Here is a 19,045-nt window from a genome sequence, read left to right as displayed (position 1 = left end):
ACTCCATAAGATTCTCAAAAGTTGTAAGCAAAAGAAAAGCATAATTGGAACCATTTGAGTACTTAATAACACAGGTAGTACTGACACAACACGTACTGCCAAACATTAACACACGACACAATTATTTGACATATATATATATATATATATATATATATATATATATATATATAATGCTACAACATTAACTTTAGAACTGGGAGATTGGTGGACTTTTGTTCAAGGATCAAACTTTTTGCTGTTAGGCTCAAAAACATACTTGATCACCGATTCCTTGACTCCTAACAGCTCAGGAAACTCACGCTTCAGCTTAGAGGAATCAAGCTCAATGTTACAACGACCAACAGCAAGAACTTTCCTCTGTTCTTCCAAGGTAAACTTAGTCCAAATTAATCCAGGATCTATGTCCTTCTTATACAATTCCAGAACCTCATTGTGGGATATGACCCCTGGGTTGGTGAAATTCCATATCCCTTTGCAGTTCCTTTTGGCCATCTCAATTGCCATTGGCAGTAACTCGTCCAGCACGGCCATGATGTTTGGAATGTTCACCACTTTCTCGTATCCTATGATCTTCTTTATGAAGTTACGAGGATGGTTGAGGTCGGAGACCAGCAGCATTTTAACCCTAAGGATGCATATGTTGTTGTATCCTCCAACCAAAATATTCCACCTGCAAATGTAGGAGCCGACAGTAACTATCTGATTCTCTCGTCACTCAAAAAATAAATAAAACAGGAAATCTTACCATGCCCTTGGTTTTAGAGTAGAAGGAGCCATCATAGTTGGATTTGTCCTGCTCGGTAAACCCGATACCCGAACCCATCGGGTGCTCCGAGTCATAATCATAGATACAAGCACTGCCAAAGTGCAGCAACAGGATACCCTTCTCCTGGCAAACGTCGGCCAAATTCAAGGCCCCGATAACGTTGGACCGAATTGTCTCGGGTTTATTGAACTCGCACCAGTCCGCATTGGGCGTGCCGGTCGCCCCGGCGGCGTTGAAGACATGGGTCGGGTTGACTCCGATGATGTCCGACAGCAACTAAGACCGGTCCTCCAAACGGGCTTTCCCGTACTCGAACAGGATGCCTTGTTCCTCACACAACTTTCCCAACATGCCCCCAATCATTCCAGTTTTCCCATAGATCAAGAACTTGAGCAAATGTTTTTGGTTTTCCATTTGGGAGTAGATATATATATATATTAGACAATGTTTTGCTTTTACGTATCCATGCATACAGGGTGATGAGGGTATTTATATGCAATTTAACATCCACCAAACCCAAAATCTTATATTTATTGTTTGTATTTATGTCACTTTTATTCAAAATATCTTTACTTATTGTATTAACTGTTGTAAACAATTAACACCTACCAAACCAAGGATCTTATATTTATTGTTTGTATTAATATCATTTCTAAATTAAAACATATTAATTTATAGAACTTAGTTTGTTTCCCCCTATTTTTCTTAATTAAAAGTGTGATAATTCATTGGCTTCGAAAGAGTTTTAAAAAATATAAAGATGACTTTTGAATCAATGTTAAAGATTTCTAAGTTAGATATTTTATGGAGTAAGAGTCACATTTTGTGTGCGTAATTTAAACTAGGGGTAGCAGTTGGTTCAATTTTCCAGAACCAAAATAGTTATGTTCGATAATATACGGAACACTCCAACGGTAATGAATTCTTGTATACTGAACAGTCCGATAATATATTTGAGCCATGTGGATGTCATCAGTACTTTTATTTACTTTTGTGTTTAGACATTTGTCTTTTGTCTTACACTAAAGGACATAGCATTTAATCCTCATTGGGATTGCTTTCTAGGACTTGTTTGTCAATGATCATCCACAATATTAAGGTTATGGACAAGACAAACTTCTAGAGAATGTGCTTAGACTTGTCCTTATGAGTCAATAACGACCCATGCCTTAATTGCTCTCAAGAATGATTGACTTTATCACTCTCATCATTTCCTCGAATGAACTAGCTTGATCATTCGACCTTCAAGAGATTGGCCCTTCCAGTATTCGGCATTCATGATTTCTTGGTCTTCATCAACAAGTATTCGGTCTTCAGCCTTCTAAGTTTTCGTCCATGAATATGGCTCGTGTTTGGTTATGAACTAGACACCATGAGTCCTACTATGTATTCCACTTTCTGATAATACACAATCAAGATAATGAAAAATTGGGGGTCTCCACGGGTGCTCTGGTATCATCAAAATCAAAGACTCGGGATTCCTAACAATTTCCCCCTTTTTGATGATGCCAACACCTATACTCAAACCATAAGGCTACTTCTATTCAAAATTTCAAATTGGATTTTTATTATCATAGCCTAGAGTTTAACAAATTAACTATTTCGAGGAGTAAAATCACTAGAAAATAAAAAACTCACGCAAAAACCCCAAAATATGTCTTTTATTTATCATATGAGCATCATTACATAAAAGATAAAGCAAAAGATAAAATTGAAGATCATATCTTCGCTTTGGCCTTGACTTAGTCTTCGAAGATCATTTCTTCGCTCGCTCTTGTCTCTCTCTTTCATCAGCATCACCTTGGTCAATCATATTGTTTATGATCCTTCTTGCTTCGACCACATCCTTGTCCTCGATCATGTCAGCATATTTGCTTCTTAGACGAAGTAAGAGGTAGTTCTGTGTAGCTTTACCAAGGTTCTTTCCTTCAATGATCATTGTCTTCCACCAACATATTAACTCGGGTGCTGTCATTCCATCATAAAAACTTTGACCTGTTGCACCCATTATCTAATTGATGGCTTGTATCTTCAAAATGTCATTTTCATGTTTGGATACGTTCTCTGCTGATTCTATTATTGCCTTCATTTCCTCGAACAGTTTTTTACCATCTCTTTGAATTTTGAGGATTTTTTCTTCTTCTTTCTTCTTTGCATAAATTCGTTCATTTTGTGAAAATTGGTAGTCTATTCTGTCCTCTGTTAGACTTCTTCTTCAAAAAGAGAGGGATGTTGTAGCCTTCAAATTTCTTACCACTTCCTTCTTCATAAGGAATATATTCAACTTTTATGCCATCAGCGGTTTTGCTCATTACTGGTCTACCTCTTTTGTGACGTCGGCTTTGAGATTTATCATGCCTCGGTGTGGAGGAAGATGGTGGAGCTGGTACAGCTAAGAAGTTCTCTCTAGAGATGTTCCTCTCATATCTTTTTCTACCATCACCTCCTCGGCTATCATGATCGTCTTTGTCTCTTCTATCTCTTTGGCCTTGTCTTTGATCTTTACACATCCTCTTTTCCCCTTTGTTGGCATCATTCCTCAATGCCTCTTCAAGCTTATCACTTAAATGATTGATCAACAATTGAAGTTCCTTGATGGACCACTGATTCTCGAGGACATAAGTTCCTGTTTGGTTGGTGTTCTCGGTGATCAGATCCATCTTGACGCAGGCAAGATCAACTCTACTAATAAGAGCCAAAGAGAGTTAGGCCTAAAATGGGTAGAAAAAATGGCGGTCAAATTATTTAATCAAATGGATGGTTCAGATGAATTATTTAATCAAATAGATAGTTCAGATAATTCAGATTAATATTATTAATAGAGATTACCTAATTTAACCTTACTTTTATGATTATCCGTTAAGTTTTCCGTTAAATATTTTCTTCTCCGTTAATATTTCGTTAACTTTTAACTTACCCATTAATTTCTATAAGAAAGGTCTTAGGTTCGAATCTCATCTCAATCAAATTTGACATAATTAATTTTCTCTCTATTTTACTCTTATTAAATTAAATAAATTAGTAGCTACAACAAAAAATGATACATATGTATTTCTTTAATTTAGAATTATGTGTCTACAATACCTTTATTTGAAAAAAATATTCATTATCAAAAAATTAAATTAAATAAGAGAAATAATTTCATTAGTTATATTGTCTTTATTTTCTCTCATGCAAAGATTCTTTACATTCAAATTTATCAATTAATATTCATTACATTGTCCATTATCTTATTTTTACAATATCTTGTAATTAAATATCAAAGTTATAGTACAAAATAATGTTATACATTTATTTACCAAGTATTTTATTAATACTATATATGAAATTTTTTTTTAAATAATTTGAAGCTAATTATATTAACTACTTGGGGATTGGTTGACAAAGAGAGTACTCAAATAACCCAACAAATTGAAGTGGAATCGCTCTATTTTACTCTTATTGAATTAAATAAATTAGTAGTTACACCAAAAAATGATACATATGTATTTCTTTAATACCATGAAAAAAATAAAAAAAGAATAGTTTGAAACCAATCATATTAACTACTTGGGGGATTTGTTGACAATGAAAGTATTCAAATAACTCATTACCCAGCAAATTGAAGCGAGAAACTACCTTTTAATATCTTTAGAATACATAATATTTTAAATTTTTAAATTTTTATTAATTAATTTAATCTTTTTTCTTAAATTAGGGATTTTTTTAGCACCAATAACTCATTCAACAATAATGGATGAACCAAATGAACCCCAAGCAGAACACCTAAAGGAAAGTCTATAGCACCTATATCATAATCTCATTGCATGACGTTGTCATCTATGCTACATACTAACAATATCCGAATTGCAAATAACACACTACCAACAAAAAGGAAGAGAACAAAAAGGAAAGATGAAGAAAATGATAATGTTACTCAAAAGAGAATTAAGAACACTTAGAAAAATTCAAATTAAAAGTAGTATTTATTTAGACTATCATTTTTAGACCAAATATTTAGACTATCGATTTTACAAGGTTGCAAACATTTATTTTAGTAATAATTATAATGAATTCTCTGGATTCATATACTTTGAGTTAGATATTTAAATAAAAAAATTCGACATTCAATTACACATGTATAAACTTCTCCTATATAATCTTGCATTGATATACTTTCAAATAATTATTTAAATATAAACATTGGGCATTAACTCATTCGCGCAATGCACGTATATAACTAGTATATATAGGATCGCGTTCAAATGCATACTGGCCTCCCAGGAGAGAAATGCAGACGAATCACAGCGCGCCACGTGTCCGGAATGTAGTTGCACCTAACGTTATAACTAGGTGCACGTAATGTTATAACTAGATGCACCTAGGTGCACCCAGGTGCATAAATGTTAACAAGATAAATTACTTGCATTTGTAAGTGAAAATAGGTGCACACGTGCAAGTAAAATGTATTACAAGTGCAAGTAAATTGTACACGGAGCATCAATACTAAATGCACCTAATATTATAACTAGGTGCACTTAATGTTATAACTAGGTGCTAGACCTGGCAATTCGTGTATACGGGTTCGTTAACGGGTCGACATGATAGCGACACGAACACGATAAAGCTAAACACGAACACGACACGTTAAGATTAACGGGTTCAAAATTGTAACATGTACACGAACACGATTTGTTAACGGGTTAAACGGGTTGACACGATAGACACGTTCTGTTAACGGGTTTCGGATCGTGTTGACACGATATGACACGAAACCCGTTTAAACCCGCTAAATCTATTGATATATTATAAACTAAAATTTAAAGTTTAAATTATATAAAATAAAAAAAAGAAATAAAACATAAAATCCAATCCATCAAACAAACTAAAAAAATATTCAATTTATAACATTCATAAAATTATAAAATGACATCCAAAAATCATAATTAAAGAAGTTCATACTAGTTTTTAGAATAAAATTGAACACAATAAACATTCAAATTTTATATTGTCGAACATCAATAATTGGTATATGATCTTGGCCTAATGTAGTAAATTTATTTTTAATCATGTTCATGATATATTTTGTAAAGACAATGGTTCTTAGCGGGTTCTAAACGTGTCTGTGTAAACGGGTTCGTGTAAACGGGTTAACACGATAATATTAACGGGTTAAACGGGTTCTTAATAGGTTTAACGGGTTGACCTGTTAAGACACGAAAACATAACGGGTTCTTAACGGGTCAACCCGTTAACGATCCGGGACATGTTAAGGCTTAACACTAACCCGTTATTTTCGTGTCCGGTTTCGTGTCGTGTTAACGGTCGTGTCGATAATTGCCAGGTCTACTATGTGCAGATTGGTTGCATCCAGGTGCATGAATGTTAACAAAGTAAATTATTTGCACAAGTGCAAGTAAAATGTATTGTAGATACAAGTAAAATGTATTAAAGGTGCAAGTGAATTGTACACTGAGTATCAATACTAAGTGCACCTAATGTTATAACTAGGTGGACATAATGTTATAACTAGATGCACCTAGGTGCATGAATATTAACAAGGTAAATTACTTGCATTTGTAAGTGAAAGTATTTGCGAAAATAGGTGTATGAATATTAACAAAGTAAATTACTTGCACTTGTAAGTGAAAATAGGTGCACTTGTAAGTGAAACTATGTGCACTTTTAAGTGAAACTAGGTGCACCAAAGTTCTAGATATTTACGAAAATGCCACCTCGTCATTTTTTTAAAATTACATCTGATTCGTTGATCTGGCCACGTGGATGGTTGTGAAGCGTTCTCATTTCTTACCTGGGCAGCAGTTCGCATGGGAGTACATCCCTATATTATATATATATATATATGGAGAGAGAGAGAGAGAGAGTTCGGCAATATGCCTACGTCCACGAAAGTGGAACTATTATTTTATTAATTATGATGGTGATGGTGGTGATGGGATAAATCAATGTATTTATATGCATCTAATATCTGTAGTCCGTACAATAGGTCTAATCAAATCCGTTTCACTCGTATTGGCAGAATCATACTCGTAATTCTTATATGAGACCAACTCAAGAAAAACCCTTTTCTTCTTTAGACTAGGTCTAACTTCTTTTAAACCTAGTTTGTCTAGTGTGAATCAAACTCTTAATTCTTATATGAGACCAACTCAAGCAAAACCCTTTTCTTCTTTAGATTAGGTCTAACTTCTTTTAAACCTAGTTTGTCTAAGTGTGAGAAAATTTATACATTTATTATTTAAACACGTTGATTTTGGGTTAATTTTTTTTACACTTAAATACTTACTTTCGTGACTTATACATATTGATTTTAGTTTAACAGATAGAAAGTTTTTTGGAAAAAAAAAATACATTAAAAGAATCTTGAAGACAAACTCCTAATTGAATCAATCAATCATATCTTTAAATTTTCGAAAAATAAAAACAAAGAGAACAATTTTGGCGTTTGCGAAACTGGCCTTTTACATCTACAGACGGAGAAGATGCATAGACAACAACTCGACAATAGCACATTAATTACTACCATATATTAATTCTCAAAAAAAAAAAAAAATTACTACCATACATTAAGGAGTGGCATCCAAAATGTCACAGATCAAAAGCTATGCTTTCTTATTCAGATATTCACAATGCACGCAACAAGCACGAACACGCCACACCTAATATTATTACATTAGAAATTCAACAAACTAACAATTCCTCGATCGATCACACACTTGTTATACCATGCCATATATCTAGGTAGCATACTAGTTGGTCTTTGGTCCCTGGTCGTTGATTATTGTCTCTGGGTAGATGATTTTCTGGCAACCAGTAGAGTCTAATATCTTCTTCCCCAGCGCTTCTTGGGGTGGACTTCCTGGAGAGCTCATGTATAGCAGCAGGTTTGTATACTCCACCACCTCCGGGAAGAACTCCTTCCACCACCGTGTCACCTTGAACCACGCCGGCTCTGTCAGGTACCTCTCCCCCCGACAAGCGCTGTTCACGATCGCCTTCGCGCACGCGTCCACCTTCCCTACTGGGATAATGTTCACTTGTACCTGCATATTTTGCAATAAAATGAACTAAAAGAGCAGAGCAACTATTTAACCTAAAACTTAAACTTATGTGTTGGGCAGATACCAATGAAGGGCCAAGTCCAGCACTAGGTGCTCAAGAGATTATTGGATATGGACACCTGAAAGACCAAGTGTAGCATTCTGTCTCTCGAAAATATAGTGGTATAAAGAAATAAAGTTGTGTCCTCGCTACGAGCTATAATTTTAATTTTTGACTAATAATAAACATTTAATCCTAACAAGTAAGAGCGAGTAAAAATTGTGCAATTAAAGCTAACAAGTGTAGTTAAGGCCTCAAGTCCTTGCAAGAGTGAATAAAAATTGTGTTGTTAAGACTGACAAGTCCAGTTAAAGCCTCCTATGTGCGGGACGAGAAGAAATGGGAAGAAATTGTTGGGTCGAATTTGAAGGACTAAGTCCAGTATCTTTTCTCTAAAATGTGACGATATAAAGAAATAAAATTGTGTCTTCACTACGAACTATAGTTTTTTGCATAGTGATAAGCTGTGCAATTAAATCATGCAAGAGTGAGTAAAAATTGTGCAGTTAAAACTGAAAGTGCAATTAAGACTAGCAAGTGCCGTTAAGGCCTCGAGTCCAGCAAGATCGAGTGAATAAAATTTGTGTTGTTAAAGCTGACAAATGTAGTTAAGGCCTTGCAACAAGTGCGGGGTGGAAAGAAATTGTTAGGCGGAGGACTAGGTATACAAAGACGAAAAAACGGATCGGATCAGACTAGGTATACAAAGATGAAAAACTTACATCTCTCATATCAGTACTAACTTCTTGTCTGCCTGCCTTATTCAAGTGCTTTCCTTGAGTAAGTTCTGACTCTATGAATCCAGGGGTTACCAAAGTTATTTTGATGTCTGGCCCGAGTTCAATCCTTAACGTTTCGAAAAACTGAGACATTGCTGCTTTACTTGCCTGCAATGATAGAGTGGGGCATTATATTGTACCCTACTTATGAATTTCATCACCATGTGAAGTGAACAAATGATTAATGCTTACATTGTAAAGGCTCATTCTAGGAGAAGACAACCATCCAGCTGATGAAGAAATCACGACGATTCTTCCATTATTCCTTCTGAGATGAGGAGCAGCTAAGTGAGTCATATAAACCGAGCCCCAGAAGTTGATATCCTGAAACACGAAATCAATCATAGAGCTCTTCAATTCCTAGCTAATTGTTATCTGTAAAATAGTATTTGCTGTAGATTACATAATATGTAATGCTTCTTGAATAGAATTTTATGAACTTCTAACGTTATACCTTATAACGAAGGTGTAATTTTATTTTCTTATATTTTCGAGATGCAACGATATTGAACTTGGCCCTTCAGACCTCTGCCCAACAATTCCCTCAGCACGCTAGCCTTAACTGCACAGTTTGTTGTAATGATCAGGTGCTTACCACTACGACAAAAAACTATAGCTCATAACGAAAATACAATTTTATTTCCCTATACTGCTACATTTTTTAGAAAATGAGTGTTGGACTCGACCTTTCAGGCCTCCGCCCAACAATCCCTCCCTTGGCCACCTGGTGCTCCCTTCCTTGGCCACCTGGTGCTGGAATTGGCCTTCACCCCACGTCCAACAATTGATCTATAGTAAAATTTTCTTCCAATGATTATCACTCACCATAACAGAGCGGAGAGAAGTGACATCCTCAACATCTTCAAACAATGAAAATGTTGCCATCCCAGCATTATTAACCAGATGATCCACTACAGATAAACCACATGCCAAAGTGATAACCAAAAAAATGAGTGAGAATGCATCCATTAATTCTAACATGTCAACTACAGGTTAGAATAAGAATGTGAAAGCAGTAAAACAATTACAAGAATTAGCAAGACTCACGGCAGCCAAAGCGACTTATGGTCTGATCAACTATTCTTCTACAGTCGTCTAGATTGGAGACATCTGCCTGAATGGCTATAGCGTCTGGAGATCCCAGCTCAACCGCCCTGTTCGCTACTTCTTGTAGACTTACCTTTCTCCTTGCAGCTAGAACTAAGCGCGCTCCTCGTTTAGCATACTCATATGCTAGATGCTAGGGGGGGAATTAGAATTCGAAACGGCATGAATTGATATAGTACTGTCTAAATAAAATGCTAGATAGTTAAATTTAATGAAAAGTTTCTCAATTTCTCCCTTCATTTTAGTGGTTCGAGCAATAAAAGAATTAGAAGTGTGATGGGGTGATGTGCCACTCTGGAAAGTATAATGTGCTTATAAAAGAAAAATGCTATAGCAGAACTCCAAACAGAATATGGACATCACTCATTTTAGATTCCATAAAAGTGAATTTAATCTATTTTTTTTCTTGTGTAAAATTAAAATCAAGCTCTTTTCTATGTAAAAAGAAAACCAAGTTCCCTTCCCTTATAATGCTAAAATGAATACTCATTTGGGGTATTAATAACACTATTCAATTAACCAATATATATGCTCGTAACTGAAACATGAAAAGTCAATATCGTCTCATTTGAGACTAGAACTCACTACCTTTTATATGAGAATGCAATCAAGTGCCACTAGACCACAAAGTCTTGACATATATATATATATATATGAGTTCATGTGCGGTTGACCTTCTCAGGTGCGATTGTGCAGTTGCACGGTTGCTTTAGGTATATTATTTTCCTTCTTAAAGTGCGTGGTTTTGTATGCTTAAGGTGCGTGAGTGTTGAAACTTAAGGTACGTGATTTTCCTTCTTAAGATGCGTTGTTTTTTTTTCTTAAGGTGCGTGAGTTGTTGAAACCTAAGGTGTGTTCTTAAGGTGCGTAGTTTGTGTACTTAAGGTGCGTCAGACTAAAGCTTTAGGCGCGCGCAATTTGTGCTATTAAAGTGCTTTGTTTGTATGCTTAAGTTGCGTAGTTTGTGTACTTAAGATGCGTCATTTTAATGCTTAAAGTATGTCAACTGTATAACTGCACGGAAACCCTTCCCCGCACCATACGTGTGTATGTATATTACACACCTTTAATGGAAAAGATTGGAGAGAAAAGTTTTGAAGGGTTGTTGGGTAACATTACTTTTGTGATGTTTATTGATTATTTTAATTGTATAATTTTAAAATCTATTTATAATTGAGTAATTTAATACTTATAGCAAATCTTTATAACTTCTTTATAATGAGTTATAAATTGTAAAAATTATTTAACTTTGATTAAATTATTTTTATATAAAATGTGATTAAGTTGTGCAAAAGAAAAAATTAAAGATATATAGTTTATATTTTTATGAATCATCTAAGTCATATTTAGAAGTTTCTATTATTATGTATGTGTTAATATATTCAAATAACTTTAAAAAGAAACTTAAAATTGATCTAACAAAAATAATAATTATTTTTAAATATCATATTAATATAAGAAATGTGTGATTTATAATAATGTGTTTTCTATTTAAATCATTGTATCTAATTAATTATATTTCATATTTTATTATGTTTATTTTTATTTGCAAGGTTTGTTTTATACATTTGTATTAATAATTTATTTATAATTTATTATAAAAACAATTTTATTGTTTGTAATCTTATTTAATTTTAAATTGTTTATTTATTTTTATAGACACTAATTATTTATTTATGAAGAAACTTGTGTAGTTATGAATTATTTTGCATTTAAGACAATCCCTAGAATTGTTTCCAAAAAAAATAAATAAATAAATAAATAAATGGTGCTCTTAATTTTCAATTTTTAGCTTATAGTTTTTAAGCTTTTAATTTTCTATAATTAATTTTCAACTTTCAACGAACTTTTTAATTTTCTATAATTAATTTTTGACTTTCAACGAACTAACTTTTCAATATAATTACCTGTTCATTCCATTACCTTTTCAAATAGAGGCATGGTTCTATTTAGTCGGGCTTATTTAGGAGTTTATAGTTTATTTTAAATTACTAAGAAGCTATAAGTTCTGGTTAGTGTGTTACTAAAATAGGCTAATAGCTTAAAATACCCTTTATGAGCTGTAAAGTCCATTTCAATAATATGTATACTAAAATAAAAAAGTTATACAAGTTTATGAATGTTTAGTATAGGAAAACAAATTTATTTGTTCTATTTACTTTGTTAACTAACCTAAAATAATTATAATTATATACTCCATCACCTTTAATTATAATTAACTACAGTAAGTATCGTAGAATTAGTAAGAAATTAAATAGCTTAGCAAGAATGGCGTCCGCACGCACCTCACCGATGCCGGAGGAAGCGCCGGTGATGATGACGACCTTGCCGGCGACATCCTCGGCGAAAACGGAGCCCAAGATTGAGATGAAGAACTTATACACTTCAAACGGGGGCCACAAAAACAGCAGGCTGAAGAAGGTGAAGGGCGGAGCTACCAGGTTTAGAAACTTGTGAATTAGCTCCAACATCATCGTATCTCTGATCTTTTACACTTCTACTAACCATAAAGCTTAGAATAAGAGCGGTATTATATTATATATATAGAGAGAGAGAGCATGTAAGACAGATGGGTACGTGGGCATGCATACATATGAGGAGGCCGCCTAGGATGTGTTGCTGGCGGCGTAGGATGTGATATGCCCGACACGTATCTAAGACGAAGCGGTGGAGTACGGAATATTGATATGGGGTAGAACATATTTAGAAGTTTTTTGTTTGTTTTCTTTAAACATATTTGTATGAGTTAATTGCGGAGTATATTTTTTTTTTTTAAATAAAAGTAGCTATTCCATTAATTCATAACATAAAACGTTTACATCAATTATCAATGAAATGGTAAATCATTCCAGTCAGACATAGAAACAACTTTTCTAACTATGTTATAGAAAACTTGAATCGCAGACTGTTTCATAACTATGAAGCTATGTTCCTTCAGGGAGCTTAAAGCTTCTTCAAAGATCTGGGTCTTTGTCATCATTCTTTTTTGCTTGCCCAGGATAAGATCAACACTTGTCGAAACCAAACTAAACGATTTATGCTAACGAAAATGAAAAGCTTGTGAAAGTAACGAGAGGAAAAATGCTCATGAAACTAACGAGAGGAAAACACAATAATAGAGAAAAAAAAAAGTGGGTAAAGTCAAAGTAGGGTTGGGAGTTCAAGACTACCAACACAAACCCCAATACCTACATACTATTATTTTATTCAAAGGGAGAGAAAACGGAAGAAGAAGATCTGTGGCGGTGGTCGGAGGCGGACGGAACTGCGACGGTGGTCGGGGCAGAAGAAGAGCGAGAGCAAACATGGAAGGTGACCAAAACCGCCGGCTCAAAGCTCCATTAGAGCTCCGGCCGGAGGCCGGCGGTGGAAGCCGAAGTTGAGCAGCAGAGAAAGGCTTTTGTTTTAATTGCGGAGTATATTTTTGTTCTAGATTTAGTGGTGTTTTTTTTACTTCTACTTTCTTTTTTCAGAATATCCTTAATTGGTCCTAGCTAATATTATTGTTATATGAACATTTTGATTACAGTTCTTAAATCGTGGATCGCGGACAATGCATTGTGGACCGTGGTCCCAAAACGATGTTAAGTGAAAGACGGAGCCCGTAATTGACAGTACAGTTCATCTCAAAAGATACTGCCTTACATTTGTTTTGATATTATCGAATGAAAATGTAGTTATATCGAAATGTAACTGTAGTTGTGTTGAAATGTAACTGCAATGTATATGAACTGATACTGAATAACAGTTTCACATTGTGTTTTATATTACTGAATGAAACTGTAGTTATATCGAAATGTAATTGTAGTTGTGTTGAAATGTAACTGCAGTGTATACGAACTGATACTGAATAACAGTTTCACATTTGTGTTTTTATATTATCGAATGAAACTGTAGTTATATCAAAATGTAACTGTAGTTGTGTTGAAATGTAACTACAGTTGTGTTGAAATGTAACTGAAGTTGTGTTGAAATGTAACTGCAGTGTATATGAACTGAAAGTGAGTGGCGTGAATTCATTCGTCTGTTTTCATTAATCAAAACGACGTCGTTTTGATTCGCGGTCCACAATGCATTGTGGACCATAGTCCACGATATAATTTGCGTTTTGATTCTCCGTCAATAAACTTGTTTAAATGACTTTAAATATGGTGATGTTTTGATATTTTTATACAAAGTGGATTAACTCGCTATATTATTTATTTTTTATATTAAAAAAATTTACTTTCTTCATCCCATTTTATGTGTCTGGTTCAGTTAAAGATGCTTGATTGAAATTATTTTTAATTCAATTTTTCATAATATTAAGTTTAGTATTATTATTCAAAATTTATATATTTAGAAACTACACGAAAAATACTATCAAACACAAAAAATAAAATTTAAAAATAAGTCAAAAATACTAAAGAAAATAAACAAAGAAGGAAGAGTTGGTTTGACCAATAAATAATAAGTAGGACAGATACAATGGGACAGAGGGAGTACTAATTTACAGCTAGAGTCTCTTGTCTTCTTCAATTGTGAATCTTGAATGCAGGTGATAACCTATTTGGTTCCTACTTTGTTTTCAAAACAAATTAATCATCTGAGTTTATTACGGTATTCGAAACATAATAAATAATAAAAACAGTGTAGGAAAAGTAAATGGAACCAGAATATGTTTATACAGTTCGGAGAACTTCTCCTATGTCTGCGGGGCCACACAAAGGTGAAACCCAACTCCAATAGATGATCAAAGACGATACAAGGTTCACCAGATTTCCATCCAACAATGGCCTAATCTTTACACCTACTAATCATCATCATATCCTCAGTTCGTAGTGATGTGAGAATCAACTCCTTCAACTTTCCTAGGCCAATCAGCAAGACTTCTACTTGATGTAGAAAACAGGACCACAACACAACTCTAAACTAAATAGCCATCTTACAATGAATATGAGTATGTATTAGGATAACAGACTTTGAATACTAAAACAGTAGGCTAAAGCTAAAACAGCAGTACTTAATATTAAAACAGCAAGACATTGGCGTTCTTTTGTACGAATCACTCCCCCACTCTGAAGGCTTCAAGCTCTATTTATAATTGAAATCCTGAGCACCTTCGTTGCATGAGATCTCCTCAACTTAAGGAGATTCATTCACTTACATCTCCCCTTGAAAAGCTCATCTCAAACATTCTTGTTTGAATCAATTATAACCACACATCCATGCAACTCATGCATTATAAAAACCTTACGCATAATTAATTTAATTCAACTAATTAATACTACCTAAGATTAACAAATAAATTGTCAATAAATACTGTACATTAATTTCCTTAACAATCTCACCCTTTAATTTGACAATTATTTGTCAAAACTAAACACATACATCCTTAAGGCACGAAAAAAATAACAATCAAACAAAAATAGTTATTTCATTAAGATGTGCCCTAAGATATGTTGTTTTAACATGCAATGCTATTTGATATCTCTGATTTTATACTATAATTTTCCCCTCAATTTAGTTGGTTTTGATGCTTATTTTCTTTACCTTGGTGAATTTGAGACTCGTTTGTGTGTTACGTTTGCCTAAAGCTTAGTTTATTCACATGCAACGAGAAGCAAAGGAAGGATTTTTGGACATCTTGAACAAGTTTCGAAAGCATATGAATCTACCCAAGGACGAAAAGGAGCAGCGAGCACAAAAGGAGTCAACAATCAAAAGGAGAGGGCACCACACGGCCGTGTGGGTGCCCGTGTGCTGCTAAGCGGACAGCATCAAAGTCGCAACCCCACCCAGCCATGCACAAGGCCGTGTGCATGGACGTGACCTTTTCTGTTGTCCAGTACGTAAGGTCGCGATTTCTATTTTTTTGGGTATTCGAAGCCCTAGTTTAGTTTAGTTTAGCTTATTCACTACTACAAAAATAGCATATAACGTCGCAATTATGACGTCGGTTTTTTAAAAACCGACGTCATTAATATTTATGAAATATTTTTTTAATTCGAAAAAGATACGACGTCGTTTTTTTAAAACAACCGACGTCGTATATTTTTTTTAAAAATAAATATTATATACAACGTCGGTTTTTATAAAATCGACGTTGTATATTGTATAATTTTTTTAATTTTTTAATAATTAAGGATACGACGTCGGTTTTTATAAAAAACCGACGTTTGCCTACATCCACGTGACTTTACCAATTCTTGGAACAAGGCTTCATGTACTTCATCTTCCTGGCTATATTGAGCCATGTGAATTTAATAAACAAAGAATGGACAAAGAATGCTTGTCTTATTTATGCATGAGGTCAGAATTTAGCCATGCAAATTTAATTAATTATTCGTATATTTAATTTAAAAATTTAATATTTAATTAATTTATTAAGGGTACAACATCGGTTTTTGAAAAACCGAAGTTGTATTTTAAAATATTTTATTAAATTTAATTAATTATGTCTAGAGCCACATGAAATGAATAATTATTTTTTTAAAATAAGTTACAACGTCGTTACAACCGTCGTTTGTTTGCCTAAATTACAAAAAATAAATATATTAAAATGGGTTAAATGTTGTAAGTTAGATTTCTGTGAGCAATATGTCATTGGGAAACTGTCTAGAGTTAGTTTTTCTACTAAGAAGCATAAAACTGAAGGGAGTCTAGACTATGTGCATTTTTATCTTTAGGTACCTGCCAGGGAACCTTTGATGGGTAACTCTCGGTATTATATTATTTTTACTAATGATTTTTCTATGAAAGGTTGGTTGTATTTCTTGAAATAAAAATCTGAAGTGTTTGAGAAATTCAAGTTGTGGGAGGTTGAGGTGGAGAACCAGACTAGCACAAAAATCAAGTACTTGATCAAGGCCTGACAATGGAATAGAATATATTGAGAAAAAATTTCAAAACTTTTGTGTAGAGCATTGAATTTAGAGATACTATACGGTGTGTAAGACATCCCAACGTAAGGGTGTTGCTGAGCGGCTTAATTAGACCATTGTTGTGAGAACAAAGTGTCTAAGATTGAATGTTTGACCCCCTAAGTGTTTTTGGGCGGAAGTAGTGAACATGGCATGCTATATGATCAATTGATCACCACCAACATCGCTTGGTGGCAAGGTTCCTAAGGAGGTTTGGTTAGGTAATCCTGTGAGTTTTGATCACTTATGAATTTTTTGTTGTCTTGGCTATGTTTTTGTTCTTGGTGATGAGAGATTGAAATTAGATACCAAGTCAAAGAAATGCATCTTTATGGTATTGAAGAGAGGTGTAAAAGGATACAAGTTTGGAGATCCTACAACCAAGAAGGTAGTGATTAGCATATATGTCGTGTTTAATAAGCATTTCATATTTCATCCAAAGAAAGGAGATGAATTGGTTGATAATTATGGCATTGTAGAAATGGATATAGATCGGGTTCTTTTGACTGAGAGAGTAAATAATTCACGTGTGGTTTAGAGCTAGGATTTAAATAATTACTGTTTAGCCAGAGATAGATCGAAATGCACTAATGTCAAATCACCTAGCATGTAGGAGTTTGAGGATATGGTCTCTTTGGCACTTCTTATTACTAATAATGATCCAGTTACCTTTCAAGATGTTATTTCTAGCTAAGAGAAAGATAAATAGATGGCAAGTATGATTGAAGAGATGGAGTCTTTGCACCAAAATCATACTTGGAAGCTAGTTCATCTTCCTCAAAGTTAGTAGGCTATATGGTGGAAGTGAGTCTATAGAAAGAAGCCACCAATATCAGAGAAAGACGAGGAAAGATTCAAGGTTCAATTAGTTGTGAAGAAATTTTCTCAATAGAAGGGGATAGATTATGATGATGTTTTTTCTCTTGTTGTTAGAGATACTTCTATCAGGTTAGTACTTACTTTGGTAGCCATTTGGGATTTGCATTTGGAACAGATAGATGTAAAGACCTATTTTCTACTTGGTGATTTGGATGAGCAAATTTTTATGAAGCAACATGAATGACTTGTTAAACCCGAAGTGAGCATTTGATTTTTAGGCTTAAGAGGTCACTATATGGGCTGAAACAGGCCGCATGACAGTGGTACAAATTAGCATTTGATTTTTAGGCTTAAGAGGTCACTATATGGGCTGAAACAGGCCGCATGACAGTGGTACAAATTATTTAATTCTTACCTGATCCAGATTGGCAACACACGTTGTGTGTATTGTGTACGATTGTTGTGTCTATGTTAAGATATGTGTACGATTGTTGTGTCTATGTTAAGATATTTGATAATGGTTCTTTAATTTACTATATGTTGATTGCTACTAAAAGCATAAATGATATTATTGCATTAAAAGCTTTTTGAACATAAAAACATTGACATGGAAAGTCATAGAGATTGTGGCTAATTATATATCTATTCATAACTATTTTCTCAACCTATTGAAACACAAGAGTCAGCATTGACTCCACTGAGGCTCGAACCCACCACCTCCTGTATAAAGGGAAGGGTTTGATGCCACTAGACTACAAGGTCCTTGGCTTTGGCTAATCATTTTAAGCTCTCATCTAGTCAATGTCCAAACAATTAGTGAGATTGAAGATATGACAAATAGATAATAATATTTTTCTCAAATTTTTAAAAAATTGACATTCTTGAAAATTATTTTCATCCAACCAAACAACAAATTATACTATGGACCAAGTGGACGTTATAATTATTGTGTAGTTCGAGATCTCAAAATCTATTGGGACGTTGGTTCAAGTAGAGTCAATGCTCTCATTAGAGTTTAAACATGTGACATCTCATATAGGAGAGCTACAATCATGCCACTCGACCACAAGATCTTTAACATTACCTTAGTTAATTATTGTTCAAATTCTAGTTAATTAATTTTCAATTATTTACTTCAATATTTTACTATTACTTTATTTATTTATTTTAATTTTATAATTTATTAAAATACATAAAAATATGTTAACATATTCAAGTAAAATTAAATAATCATTATATAACATAAAATAAATAACTCTTCTACCTCAGTTTTAAACAAAACATAAATATAGAAATTTAACATTTTCAGGAACCTAACATTCCAACAATCTAACATTCTCTAATGTTAATACTGTATAACATTTCATGAACCAAACTAACATTCTCTAAAATAATAATGTTAATTGAACCAAACGTTGCGCTGAGTAAGTGTATACCAAATAAGATCCATTATCCTTATTAGACCATCTCTAAGGGGCTCGATAAATCACTAAATCGGCAAAAAATTTGGCGTAAATCCTCTCTAACGGGCGCGGCATCCCATTAAAAATTTGGTGATCTACTGTTCA

At 33.8% G+C, this 19,045-nt stretch overlaps 1 protein-coding gene and 1 pseudogene across 1 annotated transcript; both read right to left on the bottom strand.

Annotated features, from left to right (window-relative positions):
• Positions 1–219: 219 nt before the first annotated feature.
• On the bottom strand, positions 220–1,183 carry LOC115996076 (annotated as a pseudogene).
• Positions 1,184–7,292: 6,109 nt separating this feature from the next.
• Positions 7,293–12,230, bottom strand: LOC115997621 (11-beta-hydroxysteroid dehydrogenase 1B-like). The gene is made up of 6 exons (XM_031237210.1): positions 12,042–12,230; positions 9,697–9,889; positions 9,475–9,560; positions 8,842–8,973; positions 8,593–8,757; positions 7,293–7,812 (listed from the first exon to the last, which is right to left on the bottom strand). Exons 1-6 carry the CDS (start codon positions 12,228–12,230, stop codon positions 7,519–7,521), a joined length of 1,059 nt encoding a protein of 352 aa, XP_031093070.1. The 3' UTR covers positions 7,293–7,518.
• Between the last annotated feature and the right edge of the window lie 6,815 nt (positions 12,231–19,045).

This window comes from Ipomoea triloba, chromosome 11 (genome assembly GCF_003576645.1).
Source record: "Ipomoea triloba cultivar NCNSP0323 chromosome 11, ASM357664v1".
Taxonomy (NCBI): Eukaryota; Viridiplantae; Streptophyta; class Magnoliopsida; order Solanales; family Convolvulaceae; genus Ipomoea; species Ipomoea triloba.
This window is presented reverse-complemented; position numbering and strand designations above follow the sequence as displayed.

Coding starts and splice junctions, on each gene's coding strand:
- LOC115997621 (XM_031237210.1), bottom strand. CDS start 12,230: ATGATGTTGGAGCTAATTCACAAGTTTCTAAACCTGGTAGCTCCGCCC. Junction 8,758..8,841: donor CTAGAATGAGCCTTTACAAT/GTAAGCATTAAT, acceptor CTATCATTGCAG/GCAAGTAAAGCAGCAATGTC. Junction 7,813..8,592: donor TTAGTACTGATATGAGAGAT/GTAAGTTTTTCA, acceptor CAAAATATGCAG/GTACAAGTGAACATTATCCC.